The following is a 14,121-nucleotide window of genomic DNA, read 5'->3' as shown; positions in this document are numbered from 1 at the left end:
TAGAAGGTTTTTTAATAGTTACTGATACATAGATTTTGTACCAGTGACCTACAATATCCAGATTTGTCAGTTGAATATTTTCATGTTTAATAAATATGGTGCCATTATTTTTATTTGTTCCTAGAGTGTTGCCTTTGTTGAATAACCTCTTTAGTTTTCATTTGATTGGTTTGTTTTCTTTGATGCTTTGCATCAGATGACCATACTCCATGTAAAAAAAAAAAAAAGAACTCCTTTTACATTTAATGTCCGTGTAATTGACCTCTTTAGAGGAGTCTTGCTGTCTAAGTATTCAGAAGATGTATTTATGGAAATAATTAAATAATTTGGCTGCTCTATTCAAATCTTATTTAAAGGTGCAATCCCTCTTCAGACCGACGTGAATTGGTCAGTGACTTATTTAATATAGGTCATTGACTGAAAGATATCAGATGCTCTGTAAACTGCAAAGACCAGCCCTAAAACTTCAGAGATCAGACTTTAGGTCACCAAAAAGGCAGTATATTCTTTTGCAATACTGATGTAAAATTACACAGACATAGGTTTGCTACCATCTCACCCTCAAGGTTAACAAGGAGCCCAATACATTGTAGATGTGTACATCCGGGAGGTTATTTAGAATGATGCAGGTTCATGAATTTGCGAGCAAATCGGAGACATGTACAGTATTAAACTTCAGGTCAGAAGTAATGTGTCAAGACCCGCCCCTGCAGGCCTGACCAAAAAGTGTGGGGACTCACAAGATACAGCAGATTGTGTAGAAAGGTCTGAAACAAAACTAGATTAGGATTCTGGGGCAATTGCTACTTTCAAATAATTAAGGAAAATAAAAATGCCCATTTTATTTTCCGTGAATATTATTTTCAATTAACACTTATTTGTTTTCACAATCAAGTACTCAAAGATAGTTTAAAGTGCTGGGTGCTACTACTGCTTTTAAAAACCTCTTAAAATTCAGGCCAAAGGCCAGCTTCATATCTTAATTCTAAATATAACCTTGTTTCATGTGAGAGATGCTGGTCTAATCATTACCCATGATGCAGTCTGACGGTTGGTAATCTCTAAACACTGGATTTTGTCAGCTGTTTTTAAAGAGTGAAGTGTGACTGTCACCCCAGGGCTTTCACATTCAAAATCTAGTGTTCAGATTCAGTAATAAGCATGCAATGTTGAAATTAAAAAGGCCTTTGAAGCAAGTCGCTGACAGATAAGAGGACAGCTGGTTAGCAAAACATCCTAATGCTTCCAGTCACATGACACATTCGTTTTCAACATGTGCCGTGTTTGCTCTGTAACATACATTTCCTTAACCAAATGGATTGAAGGTCATGGTGAATAACATTGATCATTCTGCTGAAAGCAAATCTAAAAGGTGCTACCTCTTGGTGATTTTCTTATTAGGCAAAACTGCCTAAAATCTGTATGAACAGGAAATCCTCCATCTGGGCTGCCTTAAAATTATATGCCGTCAGCAAAAGGATAGCTTCAAAAACTGAATGAGTTTGACCCAGGGAAGAAATCGATGGATGCATTAGTAACGAAGAACCTGATTCTATTTGTCGCCACACATGTTCTTTCCTCTGCAGCATTACATAGGACGAGCCTGGATTAAACTCCCCCGAGAACGTGGTCTCTTTGTTTTCTCGACTCTGCATACCCCGTACTTGATCCGTACAATTGAGCAAACAAAAGTGCAGTGTAGTTCAAGACACCCCTCCCCCCTCCCCCCTGCCTCCCCCCTCCCCCTCCATCCTCCCTCCCCCCTCCCCAACAGGTCAGGTTTTCAGGAGATCCCAGCTTCAGCACAGATGGCCCCATCAAAGTCTGACCTCTGATTGAGCCACCTGCGCTTAAGCAGGGACTGATCGAGCCACTTGTGCTGAAGCAGGGATATCATTAAATCCTGACCTTTTTTGGGGGGGTCTTGAGGACGGGAGTTGAGCATCCCCTGATTTTAGAAGACCAATTGCATCTTCCTTAGTGTCAACGTTTCTTTAATTTGGAAGTAATTTAAACATTTGTCACAACAATGCGTTTAATCAGACATACAGTGAACCTAAAACCAATTGTGCTGAGAAACACACAGATGCTTTATACATTAATAATGTGCATGACAGATTGGTAACTAACTGGAGCTGATTATAATAGAAGGCAGTATGTCACCACTGAATGACCATACTAGAAGAGATGACTCATAGAATAGATCAATTATTACCACTGATATAACTATTATGCCACTTTGTGCATTGCCGTTTATTTTCTTAATTATATACTCATACCTTATCAACAATAGAGCATTATGGGGGAGGGATACGTTCAACTTTCTAATTGGGTTTTGTTTTTGTTTCCCCTTGAAGTCAATTATTTCAATTATTTGCATGTTTCTTGATTCGTTTTAGGCCTGATCAGTGTGGAGGTGAGAGGGGCATTTTAGGCTGATCTACCATAATTGATGAATTCAAGGGTTTGACATATAATTAAGATTTCTCAAATATTTCAGGGCCTCAAAATTCCTGACGTCAAAACTCTTAAATTGGTGTCAATGCTTCAAATCTCATGAACCTTTTCTTCCACCAAAAGCACTCAGAAACCTTGTTTCATTAAAATGCAAAATTATTGGTTTTCTATCTCTCTTATGATGATGATATTGGGAGGTTCGTTATTCACGTTTTTAAGGGAAGGGATGCCTTGCTTCTTGGACTGTTATTTTTGCCATGTCGATAGTCTGTTTTTATATTTTCTAGTGTTCTAATACTAAGTAATGACTTTTCACTTCCAGGCTAACTTGTGCTTTGTGGATGTCGATAATCACTTTATTGAACTGCCAGAGGAATTTCCACAATTTCCCAATAAATTGGAATTCATCCAGGAAATCTCTGAGGTTCTCTTGCAATATGGAATACCCCCTGAGGGCAATTTACACTGCAGTGAGAGCGCCACTAAGTTGAAGAGCCTGGTGTTCGATGACTTTGTCAATGACAAAAAGAATGGCAATATATCCAGCAACACAATCAACATGTATGAGCTCCTCAAAGGAAACGAGACGATTGCTCGTCTCCAAGCTCTTACCAAAAGGACAGGCATAGCCATGGAGAAAATTAACATCCCCGCCCCACTGACCAACAAGGATGACGACCATAGGCTGCAGTGTGCAGAGAAAGAGCTTAAGGACTATAAGCTCAATGTTCAGCTCCGGGAAGTCTTTGCTAACCGCTTTACGCAGATGTTTGCAGACTACGAGGCCTTTGTCATTCAAGCTGCACATGACATGGAATCCTGGCTTACAAACAGAGAACAGATGCAAAACTTTGACAAAGTAAAAAATGAGATACCAAAAATATATATTGATATAATACACACCTTATAACTAGCATGTTCTGGGGACATTCCTTTCACCCCTCCTACTGTGAAAATGAATACCTTGCAATATAAAACTGTGTGATGTGAATGACCCTTGTGTGTCTTGAGTGTATTCTGAAAATGTATAGGATACCAGCAAATTTAGGACACCACAAAATAAAACTCAAAACTATTAATACTCCTAAACAATAAATATACAGTAGCTGCTCATTCCAATTGACAAAATGCCTTGCCCGCCCCCAGAGTAAGCAATCGCTGCAATAGTTGTTCAAGGCACTGGGGAAGGAAAGCCCTACCAAGTTATGTTGAGTATTGGGGCTACTTTAAATAGTCTTCCCCCAACAAGAAAAAACACATGGATGGTACATGTGCATAGTTACACTCCATTACACAGTGCAATACATTCATTTTCGAGTTGTTTCAGGATACCAATTATTTCTGCCCAAACATGAAAGTGTTTACATTTTAAAGAATGTAGTAGTCTGCGAATGTTCACATGTTAAAATAAGTCTGTAAAAATAGATCTCAAAGGTTGGACACTTCTAATTAGGGAGTATAAATAAATGCACGGATTTTTGTTTTTCCAATTGCAGGCATCCTTTCTGTCGGACCAGCCTGAGCCTTACCTCCCATTCCTCTCCCACTTCATTGAAACCCAGATGTTTGCCACCTTCATAGATAATAAAATAATGTCTTTGTGGGAGGAAAAGGATCCCTTGCTTCGTGTGTTTGATTCCCGGGTTGAGAAGATACGATCGTTTAATGTTAGGGCTCCAGCAATGAGGACCTCTATTTATCAGAAGTGCTCCACTTTAAAGGACGCAGGTATGTTCCCATTTAGAAAGGTCTGTCCGAAATATTGTGGTGCTTGTTCAATTAATTACATTGATAGGTTGGAGTACTTGAGGATTCTAAAGCATAATTGTGGCACATGCAAGATGCTTTTATGCTATTTTTTTTTAAATAACTTTGATTTGTATTGGTTTTCAATGTAGAACAGTGCATAACATACATTTGAATGCATGCCAGCAACATATTGCGTTTCATACCCATTACCTAGCTTGGTCACATCTTAAGTGTATTTTAAAATGAGATGCATAATGATTGATGCTGTTAATTCAATGACCATTGACTAAACACCATTAATCACAAAGTCCATGAGTGCTGGCCCCCAATTACTTCCTGAATTCTCTTCTGGTTTTCATGCACGCACCTGTGGCAGTATAGCTTACGAAGCCTTACGTAGTCGTGCGAGTGCTTTATCTCAAGTTTTACTAACATTCCTCTTTACCACTCTGCAAAATGTATCGGATTGTCTTTCTTTGGGAGAAGACCAATTATGCCGTAAATGACATTAGTCAACACTGATAAGATAAGTAGGGTGCAGGTTTAGTTTGTTTGGAATTGGATATTGCTGCAGGCATCACATAGTAGAAGTTCAGTCAGAGGGGTGGAGGAGCTTTTGTTTGTGTAATAACTTGTTCATTTACTAAACGCTTAAATTACATAACTGAAGTATATAAATACTGCATATCGGCCTAAGCGATCATTTTTTTTTTAAAAATCACCCTACAGGCATACTAAAAGTATATTCATGTATAGAGAAAAGGCAGCATTCTAACGAGAAACAAATCTACGTAATGTGATACGTGGTGCAACGGGAACAAGAGGGACCCTAAACCCTCAAATAATCACACTAAACTCCAACTGGGTTCTCGGCACTCAAAGGACAAAGAATGAATATCACCTGGGTATGCCAAAACGCATTTTTACTATGTTAAAGTCCATAATAAAAGACATTGATAAATGCAAAATAAACATACAGAATCAGTATCTGTACACAGAAAATACGTTACTAGTAATTATAGGCTAAAGCGGTAAAATTCCAGGCATTAATGAAATCCCTGCTCTCTGGTTAAAATTCCAGGCATTACTGAATGAATAATGCCCGGAATTTTTGGCAGCTTGCCAAGTTATTTCTAGCCAATCGGCTTTTCCTTTGTTAGAACAGCTTTGACACAGGGCAGGGGATTGGTCAGGAGGCAGCAGCCAGGCCGTGACGCCTCCCCCTCACTCTGAACAGAGTTCCACGGACACAGTGATGGGAGGGAGAGTGCATTTGTAGCTGCAAAGTGTCTTGTCTGCAGAGTTTGTAGCTGCAGTTTCTGTGTGTCAGCAGCAGTGTTTGTCGGTGTAGCGCTGCCGAGCTTGTGTGTGTGTGTGTGTGTTTGGAGCTGTTGTGTGTGTGTGTGTGTAGCAGCAACAGAGTTTGAACTTAACGTGTGTGTGTGTTTGTACACAGAGGGGGTGGCAGTGTGTGGATATAGATGGCTGCAGTGTAAGTGTATATAGGAGGTGCTTTAATGTATTTACCATTTTAATTTTTTTTAAAAATCTATATAACTATACAAGTGTCTTGTTTATGAAAAAGGCCTACATTTAGCCTATAATAGTAATAATCCCCTCAGAACAGGGCATTACCGGCAAATAATGCCCTGGCTGGGTTAAAGTCCTTTGGCTTCGCCTCGGGCCTTCAACTCTTCCAGCCAGGGCATTATTGGCCAGTAATGCCCTGTTCTTCGGGGATTGTTACGTAAGTAACAATCTAGTGAAAAGCACTGCGATAAACCATGAACACAAGTAACCATGTATACAAAAATGAAAGATGGGAAAGTGCAAATAAGAACCACACGTGCAGCAAAGCTACACCATAAGAGGGGGAGAGAGGAAAGCGGAGAACAGGAGACGAAAAAAACAAAGAAAAGTGCAGAGAAAAACAAGGGATGCAATGTTTCGGGGCGGGGGGTTTGAGTCCTTTCTGGCCCATTCTCACAGACAAGCTATTCAGACCTGTTCAAGTAAAGTTAACCCCTTGGGTGATTTCTCTACATTGTGAACACCTCCTTGCCCAGCTCTCCGGCTTTGGGGAACATTTACCTTGCACTTTGCCAGCCTGGCATTTACAGCTGGGGTGTTTTTCACCTTAGGGAGGTTTTATTTTATTGTGATGGTCTCAAGTGAAGTACCGCAGACTCACCTGGTCTGTGGGCACGGGCCAGAAGAAGGGGCCCACCCCCCGAAATGTTGCCCCCTTTTTGTTTTGTTTTCTGCACTTTATTCCTTTGTTTTTTTCCCCTCCTTTCCCTCCCCCTTTTCCCTCCCTCTCCCCCTCTCATTGTGTAGCTTTGCTTTGTTGCATGCGTGGTTCTTATTTACACTCTCCCATTGTGCTTTTTACTATCTTTTTTTCTTGTGTATACACGGTTTCTTGCGTTAACTGCATATCCCTGTGTCTCCCTAGATTGTTATTAGCTAGTATCGTATTTTCTGGGTATGCATACTGATTCTGTATATTCATTTTGCATTCCGGTGTCCTTTATTAAAACTCGATAACATAGTAAAAATAAATTTTGCCATACCCAGGTGATATTTGTTCTTGATCTGTCCTTTGAGTGCTGGGAACCCAGTTGGAGCTCAGTGTAATCATGTGCAGTAGTTAGAATTTTATTTTAATGTTGTATGAAAAATGCATTTGATTTCTAGGTCGCTTATCTAGCCAAAGATTAGATACAATTGATATCTGCGGGCCTGGTGCCACACTTATTGTGTGCAAAAGGAAACAGTTGATTGTAATCGTTTTTTCTTTTTCACCATAATTATCAGTCGATGATCCCACTACTTGTCTTTTTGATGTTGCCTAATACCTGTTTTCAGCACGCATTGTAAACTTTGTGCTGTACAGTATTTTTTTCTATGAGATTTAAAAAAAAAAATCTAATTAAAATATATATTTAACTCTTGTATCACTATTGAGCAGATACTTGGCTCACCAGGATCTAAGAATTCGGCAAAGTATTGTCTTGTTTTTCTGCGGTCCGGGAAAGGTTTGGCGTTCTTTCTAGAGTATGTTTCTCTAGTACAGATCTTGTATTCTTTTTGTTGCATTACTCCCGGGTTTTATCAGTATGATATGTTTGTTTACTGTGTATGCATTGTCTCGCCTACTTGCTTACCCAGTCAAAAGTGATTATTTACTTCCTGCGCTGCATAAAATATCAACGAAAGTTTTTTTTTTTTTTTTTTTTTCTTCCCATCTTCTTTTCCCAACTTTTTAATATTTTGGGAGGTTATAATTTTGGCCAAATAGTTCTGTGTTTAGGTAGCATCGACTGTGTATGCAGTTCTGCATATGGTAGGGTTTTCAGGTTTATATGGTACTTTGAATAGCTAGCAGTCTTATTTTTGTAGTTTACAAGGCAGAGAGAAACCGTGCTTTGCCCGGCTCCTTCAGCATTTTACTGGACCAGTCCCTGTTTAGTTTTTTCTAGTATTTTCTCTTGAACACTACTGCATGATTGTATTAGCCGTCACCTAGAAAACAAACGAACATAAAACCGATCTAGGTATGTTCCTCTAGATATATCCTAGTTTGCATCTGATGGAGCCCATAGGACGGGCTATATCTTGGCACACAACGCCACAGCTTTGTTAATAAATATTTTTTTACAGCTCAATCAATTGAGCAGCGTCTTATGAAGATTGATCATTCTGCTATCCATCCACATTTGCTTGATATGAAAATTGGACAAGGAAAATATGAGCAGGGCTTCTTTCCAAAGCTGCAGTCGGATGTGCTGTTAACAGGACCAACCAATAATAAGTAAGTGCCTCTATTGTACAAGTGTTGCCAAGATGTAGCAGATATGTATTGAGAGCATCCTTGCCATTACCTAATTGCTTTTTGGTCTATATTTATTTAATTATATACATGTCGTGATCAACGGGATCACATTGCCCCTTTTTAGATGCAACCCAAATGTTAGATACTGTAGCTTTATGGCTGGCAAAGGGTCAGCAGTTGATGCAAGTAGAACACCCATTTAGGAGACACAAATCTAAGAGATTTAGGGTGTTCATAATATACAGGCTGCTTTTATTATTTTTAAATGCAAACCATGAGGGGAAAAATAAGATCTACAGTAGTATAGTAATTTGGTGTTTCGGTGGTCAAATTCAATGAATCTCCTTGATATGCACTCACATTTAATTATAGAATTCAAAGACTGTCATGCTCCCCGTATATGGTCAGGATCTTGTGCAGAAGGAATCTCGTAAGAAAAAAAATCATCAAATAGTGTAGTAATCATGATCTTCATTTGGATGTAAAATCAACTACCTTTATTACACTCCCCTCAAAGAGGGAGACATGTAGGGACACCGTGTCCTTCCAGTTTACATCTAGCGTTCTCCGTCCTTCGACTTACCCTACGTCATTTGCGGTTCTCCCTGGCTTAGTGACACGTCCTGCACCACCCAATGCATTTCAAAAACGTTCCTATTTCAGAGGTGTGTCCTGATCTTCTAGCACTCGGTGCAAATATAAGTATAACCTAAATGGCAATAATAATGAAAATATATCTGTCTATATCAGTGACCAGCACTCAAAAAGACCTGTGAGTGCTGGTCTTCAAGTCGTTGTAATTTCATTGTACCAGGATGCCCTATCCGGTGGACGTGGAAACAATGTCATGGGAGAGAAGAAAATAGTGTAGTATATTCTAAAAATATATTCAACAGACTATAAACAGTGGTATCTCACTCACAAGGCAGCCAGAAAAAATCAGCATGTATTTAGAATTCACATTCTCCGTGCAAACGAGCAATGCACCTTTCCTTAACTCCATTATTTTTGTTCACTGCCAATTTTAGATGTATAAATGCTTTGTACTTTGAATAGGACTCACCTGGTCTCCAAGGTTTTATATACAGCATATGAATACATTTTGTCCATTAAGAAATTACTTCATATTCTGAATACAAGGCTGAAGTGTTGTAGATTTATCTAGTATCCTAAACTAACCTTTATTACTGAAAGATTCATCAAAATGTGTAGTCTATTTGAGTCACAAATTCTTAGTAGTTTAGTTTTTCGCTTCATTGAAACTAATCATTAAACTGTAAAGTGTTCTATATAAAACCTTGATCCCTTGAGTTCATTCTTCACTTGAATTAACAGTCGATGGGTCAGTCGAAGTGCCACAGCACAGCGGAGAAAAGATCGCCTGCGGCAGCATTCGGAGCACCTCGGATTAGACAATGACTTGAGGGAGGTATGTAACATTCATTTGTTTGCCAACTTTAGGTTGAGCACCAGATGGCAAATTGCACAACGATCGTTTATTTTATGACATAATCAATTTTTGCCTTAAGCTGCGGAAGTAGTTAGAATTGTAGAATACATTTTGGAAACTGTCAAAACCCTCCCACATTACAATCCTCTTTAGGAATTCAGTGAGCATACTAGAATTATAAAATCAAAATTAGATTTTTTTTTTTTAATCAAAGCGATGATATTGAATGCAAACTGTAATGTCTCTAGTGTGTACATATTATTTTTTTTTCTGAAATTTCAGAAAATTACACCATACCGCCCCCACACACAACACGCAACCCCCCACCCACCCCCTTTTTAGAGTGTTTTTTCTTACTCTGCTTTTGCCTATTGATCATTTTGTTTGTTTACTGTGAGCCCTTAATGACTGCATGGAAATAGGAGTAAACACATGATTAAAACAATAGAGCTGTTTAACTCTGAATTCACAGGGATCCTTTAAATGTACAGTGTCTTTAGCAATCTGTACAATACAAGCTGTTTCACAGTGAGGTTGGAATTAGGACGGTAATATTGTTGGAACTGTGACATTTTGTGCTGTAACGGTCTCTGTACTGTGTGCCTGGGAAGGATTTGTGGGAAGGCTGTTAAGGTCATTACTTCATCCTTGAGCTGTAGCCACAGTCTGGCGGCTGTTGCTTGATTACAATTAGCTACCGAGTGATTAGTGTGTGTGTGTGTCGGTAAGAAAGCAGCTGCATATAATAGAATTTGGGCAAGAAATAAACACATGTTAAATCGGCTTGCATTTCTGTGAGTGATTAAAGGCCATACAGTGTTTGCTAAGCAGTGATACGACATTGGATGCCTTCTCGCTCTGTACGCACCTTAAGGACAACTCGCCTAATAGCGCAGTGTTTTTCGGTGCCTGAAGGTGACTTATGGAGTAGTAGTGCTTGGTAAACATGGTCCTAAATATTTCACATCTTGTGCCAAGCCTGACGTTCAGAATCGCTTATGTACATTAATCCATTCATGGGATGCTTCTGCTGTTACTCAATGGGCATCTGTAGTTACCAGGTTCTCTCTGGCTTTCTTCAATGGTTTCCCATCTGTGCTTCTTTATGCTTAACATTTATCATGTGATCTTTTCCTATATTTACATCCATATTTAAATGTGTTCATGTTATGCTGTTTTCCTGCATAAGTGTCAAAGCAAAACGCATAAAAGCGACAATTTGTAAATTCACGCACAATCTCTAAAAAAATATATATATATATTTTTTTTTTTTTTTTTTTACAAAATTGGATGCTTCTGTCACCAATGGAAAAAGATTGTTGCTTGTAGAATGTATTTTAAGTTTATTGGCATTTTACTTCTGCATTGTCTCTTTGCAGTGTATTATATTAAAGCAGCAAAAAATGTAGCACTGCACAATGTTTTCATTGTTTTTATTGTAGGATTGAGGCAGGGGGTCTCTAGAGCTGATGTGTTAATTTCTACTCCAAGGGAACCCCCTGTTTCCTGAGATGCATACCGCCATAGGGAGTGCCAGCATCGCCAAAGTTTAAATGCCCAGGACACGCTGGCCAATAAAAAGCCGCAATGGATAACGTCACTGCTTCCTATTGGCCCGCGTGACGTGGGGATATTTAAGCCTTCATTTCGTTCGGCTCACAAAGACTCTGGCTGCAGTGATACCGGCACCCCATGAGGAGGCAAGTACCGCTGGAAGCAGGAGGTCCCCGGAGCAGAAATGAACACAGTGCAGCTCCAGAGGCCCCCGGCTTCAATCCTGTAATTTACACTTTTATTTTATTTTTTTTAAATTGTTCAGTGCTGCATGTTTTGCTGTTTTTTAAAGGAAATTAAAAAGTGCACAGTGTGTGCATAAATCAGAACTGAAGCAGAGCAAACAATTGTACCCCTTGCCTCTGCGTCCCTGTTAGAGGTAAAACAAGTCGAAAATAAGCACATTTTCATAAATTATGTAAAAAGACTGCTTTTTTGCGTAATTCACTTCGTTTTAGCACAATAAGGATATCAGTTATTAATTAAATGTGTCCGTGTGACTGCACCTTTAAAAAAAAGTCTATATATATCTACACTGGAGAACCGCATAATGTTGTATTGTGCATCATATAAACATAAACCCAGGTAATTTAAGGCATTGAACCTTTCACAAGAAACATAATTCCTTGAATGACTGGTGTATAGCCGACATTCATATTTCATTTTTTTTTTTCATTTAATAACCTATTACCTTTGTGATGTTCTGTTTGCTATTCTGTATTTACTTTGTTTTTCTTTTCTTTTTTACCTCGGGTCATGTGCATGCCTGTCCTGCTCATCTCCTTTCTTGCCTTCCTTCTCCCCCTCTCCCAATCCCCCCTTCCTTTCGCCTTTGGTGTATCTGCTCCTCTTAAGCCATCAGAGGAGCTTTTGATCCGGCAGAACTGTATGGCATTCTGGGAATGGGATAAGGGGTCCCCCCCTCCAGCACGACCTCCCAAAAAAAGCTTCTCTGAATGCTCTCTGGTATGTTTGCTTTCAGCCGCTTTGAATGTTGTTGTTGGCAATTACAAGTTCTAAAACCCATCAACACTGCTTTTGCATATAATAGCAATACCTCTTTTTATAGCCTCTGTGTGCTTTGTAGTTCCACTTTTTATCTCATGAAAGGCCTTCTTCCTTTATCAAAGCTTTAACTGCAGAATAGCTGCTTTGTAAATAAATATTTAATATTTGTGGTAATTGTACTCGATTTATCTTGATGCTGCGTGTATCTGATTTCTGTAGTGACCAGGCCATTATCAGGTGTTTTACAAAGTGTTTTCATTTTTATGCTAGCCCTGACTGGTCACATTTAGCAGGTTTCCCAATAAACACACGTTCCAAGATTATGTTGGTAAAATACCTCCGTTTTGTTAATGATAAACCTATGAAGAGCATCTAATACAGGCAGTCCTCGGTTATGCGACACAATGCGTTGGATAGCGAAACGTCTTAAAGCGCAACACGTTTTCCCATAGGAACACTGTTTAAATGAAAAGTTCCGTTCCTGAAGTCATTTTTAATGCTAAAATACACCAAATATTTTATGCAGGCAATAAGATACGCAGCACACATATAAATTATATAGTGTTTATACTGTATTATATAGATATAGATATATAGGCAATAAGCTACACAGCACACACAAATTATATAGTATATATACTGTATTATATATATATATATATATATATATATATATATATATATATATATATATATATATATCTATCTATCATAAAATATAATATAGTATAATATAATATATAGACATAAACAACTTTGCAGAGCGTTGGATAAGCCGTTTTGGCATTGTAAAAATGAACATAGGTATGCATTGCATAGCGTTGGATAAGCCATTTGTTGTAAAGCAAAGCGTTGTAAAACGAGGACTGCCTGTAATTCCATAAGAAAGCAGATGGTATTCTGCACTCCGACACCATGTTACAAGTCGGACATTAGTCAGATTTCCAGGCCTTTGGTATGAAAATTTTTCAAATGCATCTTAAATAATGAAAATAAGCAAAGCTATCTTTGTTAGCTTTTCACTTTCATACAAGAGTGATTTTATTTAATAGAAACGATGGTTTTCACATTCAATCTTTTATCTTGAAAACTTCTTGTGTGCCACACGACTTTTTGGTGCTAGAGATGAGTATTTGATCTTTCATGTCAGAGTAAATGTTTTTGAGTTATTTCAACATCACATGACATCTTCTTTGTTGCAGAAATATATGCAGGAGGCTAGGAGTTTAGGGAAACCTCTAAGGCAACCCAAACTGTCAGACCTCTCTCCTGCAGTGATTGCTCAAACTAACTCCAAATTTGTTGAAGGATTACTGAAAGAATGTCGAATGAAGGTAATTTTACTGTATGTATTTTTGTGCCGTGGTAATAGTTGTTTGTGTAGCAGCTTGCGCACTCGCCAGCTATCAAGTCAGGACTCTCACGTGGTGTGTATGTTCTTAGACAAAACGTATGCTGGTGGAAAAAATGGGTCACGAAGCTGTGGAGTTGGGTCACGGTGAAGCCAATATAACTGGGCTTGAAGAGAATACTCTGATTGCCACTCTCTGTGATCTGCTGGAGAGAATTTGGAGCCACGGTCTTCAAGTCAAACAGGTAAGGTGCTTGTTAATAGTTCCCGAAGATGTCACCTATTCGGTCATGCTAAATTTGACAAGATTAGTTACTTTTTTAACGGGGCAGTTTCTGAATGAAGGCAAAACAAAAAATCTGAACAACTTTGGCTTTTTAGAAAGTAATTCATCGTTGCAGTGAAAATTGTACTTGATGTAAAAAGTAAAAAAAAATTATTTTATTTTTAATTGTTTTTACCAGGGCCTGTAAAATTCACTTATCAGTTTGTTCCGAAACCCCTAAGTGTTTAGCTAACCCTGGCAATATAATTCATTTAAGGATTCCCACTATCTAGATGTCCATTGTCACATGTATGTTCTTGAATACAATGTTATCACAAAGATTAGGTAAATAGAAACCGCTCTAAAACTGCATTTTGTCTGATGTCAATGTATGCCAAGTACTGCAAGGCCTGCCTACCCGAACAGTCTCCTTCAAGTTTTGGCTTGGGCCT

General features: G+C 38.6%; 1 protein-coding gene across 8 annotated transcripts in view; it reads left to right on the top strand.

Annotated features, from left to right (window-relative positions):
• Positions 1-14,121, top strand: part of DENND5B (DENN domain containing 5B) — a 93,316-nt gene that overhangs the window by 56,943 nt on the left and 22,252 nt on the right. For 4 of the 8 annotated variants that reach the window (XM_075602675.1, XM_075602676.1, XM_075602674.1 and 1 more), the window contains 7 exons: positions 2,780-3,316; positions 3,954-4,185; positions 7,870-8,020; positions 9,377-9,470; positions 11,901-12,011; positions 13,256-13,387; positions 13,497-13,649. In XM_075602675.1, coding sequence (XP_075458790.1) covers positions 2,780-3,316; positions 3,954-4,185; positions 7,870-8,020; positions 9,377-9,470; positions 11,901-12,011; positions 13,256-13,387; positions 13,497-13,649 — 1,410 coding nt within the window. The remainder of the gene's footprint in view (positions 1-2,779; positions 3,317-3,953; positions 4,186-7,869; positions 8,021-9,376; positions 9,471-11,900; positions 12,012-13,255; positions 13,388-13,496; positions 13,650-14,121) is intronic. The other 4 variants (XM_075602680.1, XM_075602678.1, XM_075602679.1 and 1 more) reach the window with 1 other exon arrangement.

The sequence above is a fragment of the Ascaphus truei genome, chromosome 5 (genome assembly GCF_040206685.1).
Source record: "Ascaphus truei isolate aAscTru1 chromosome 5, aAscTru1.hap1, whole genome shotgun sequence".
In the NCBI taxonomy this organism is placed as follows: Eukaryota; Metazoa; Chordata; class Amphibia; order Anura; family Ascaphidae; genus Ascaphus; species Ascaphus truei.
This window is presented reverse-complemented; position numbering and strand designations above follow the sequence as displayed.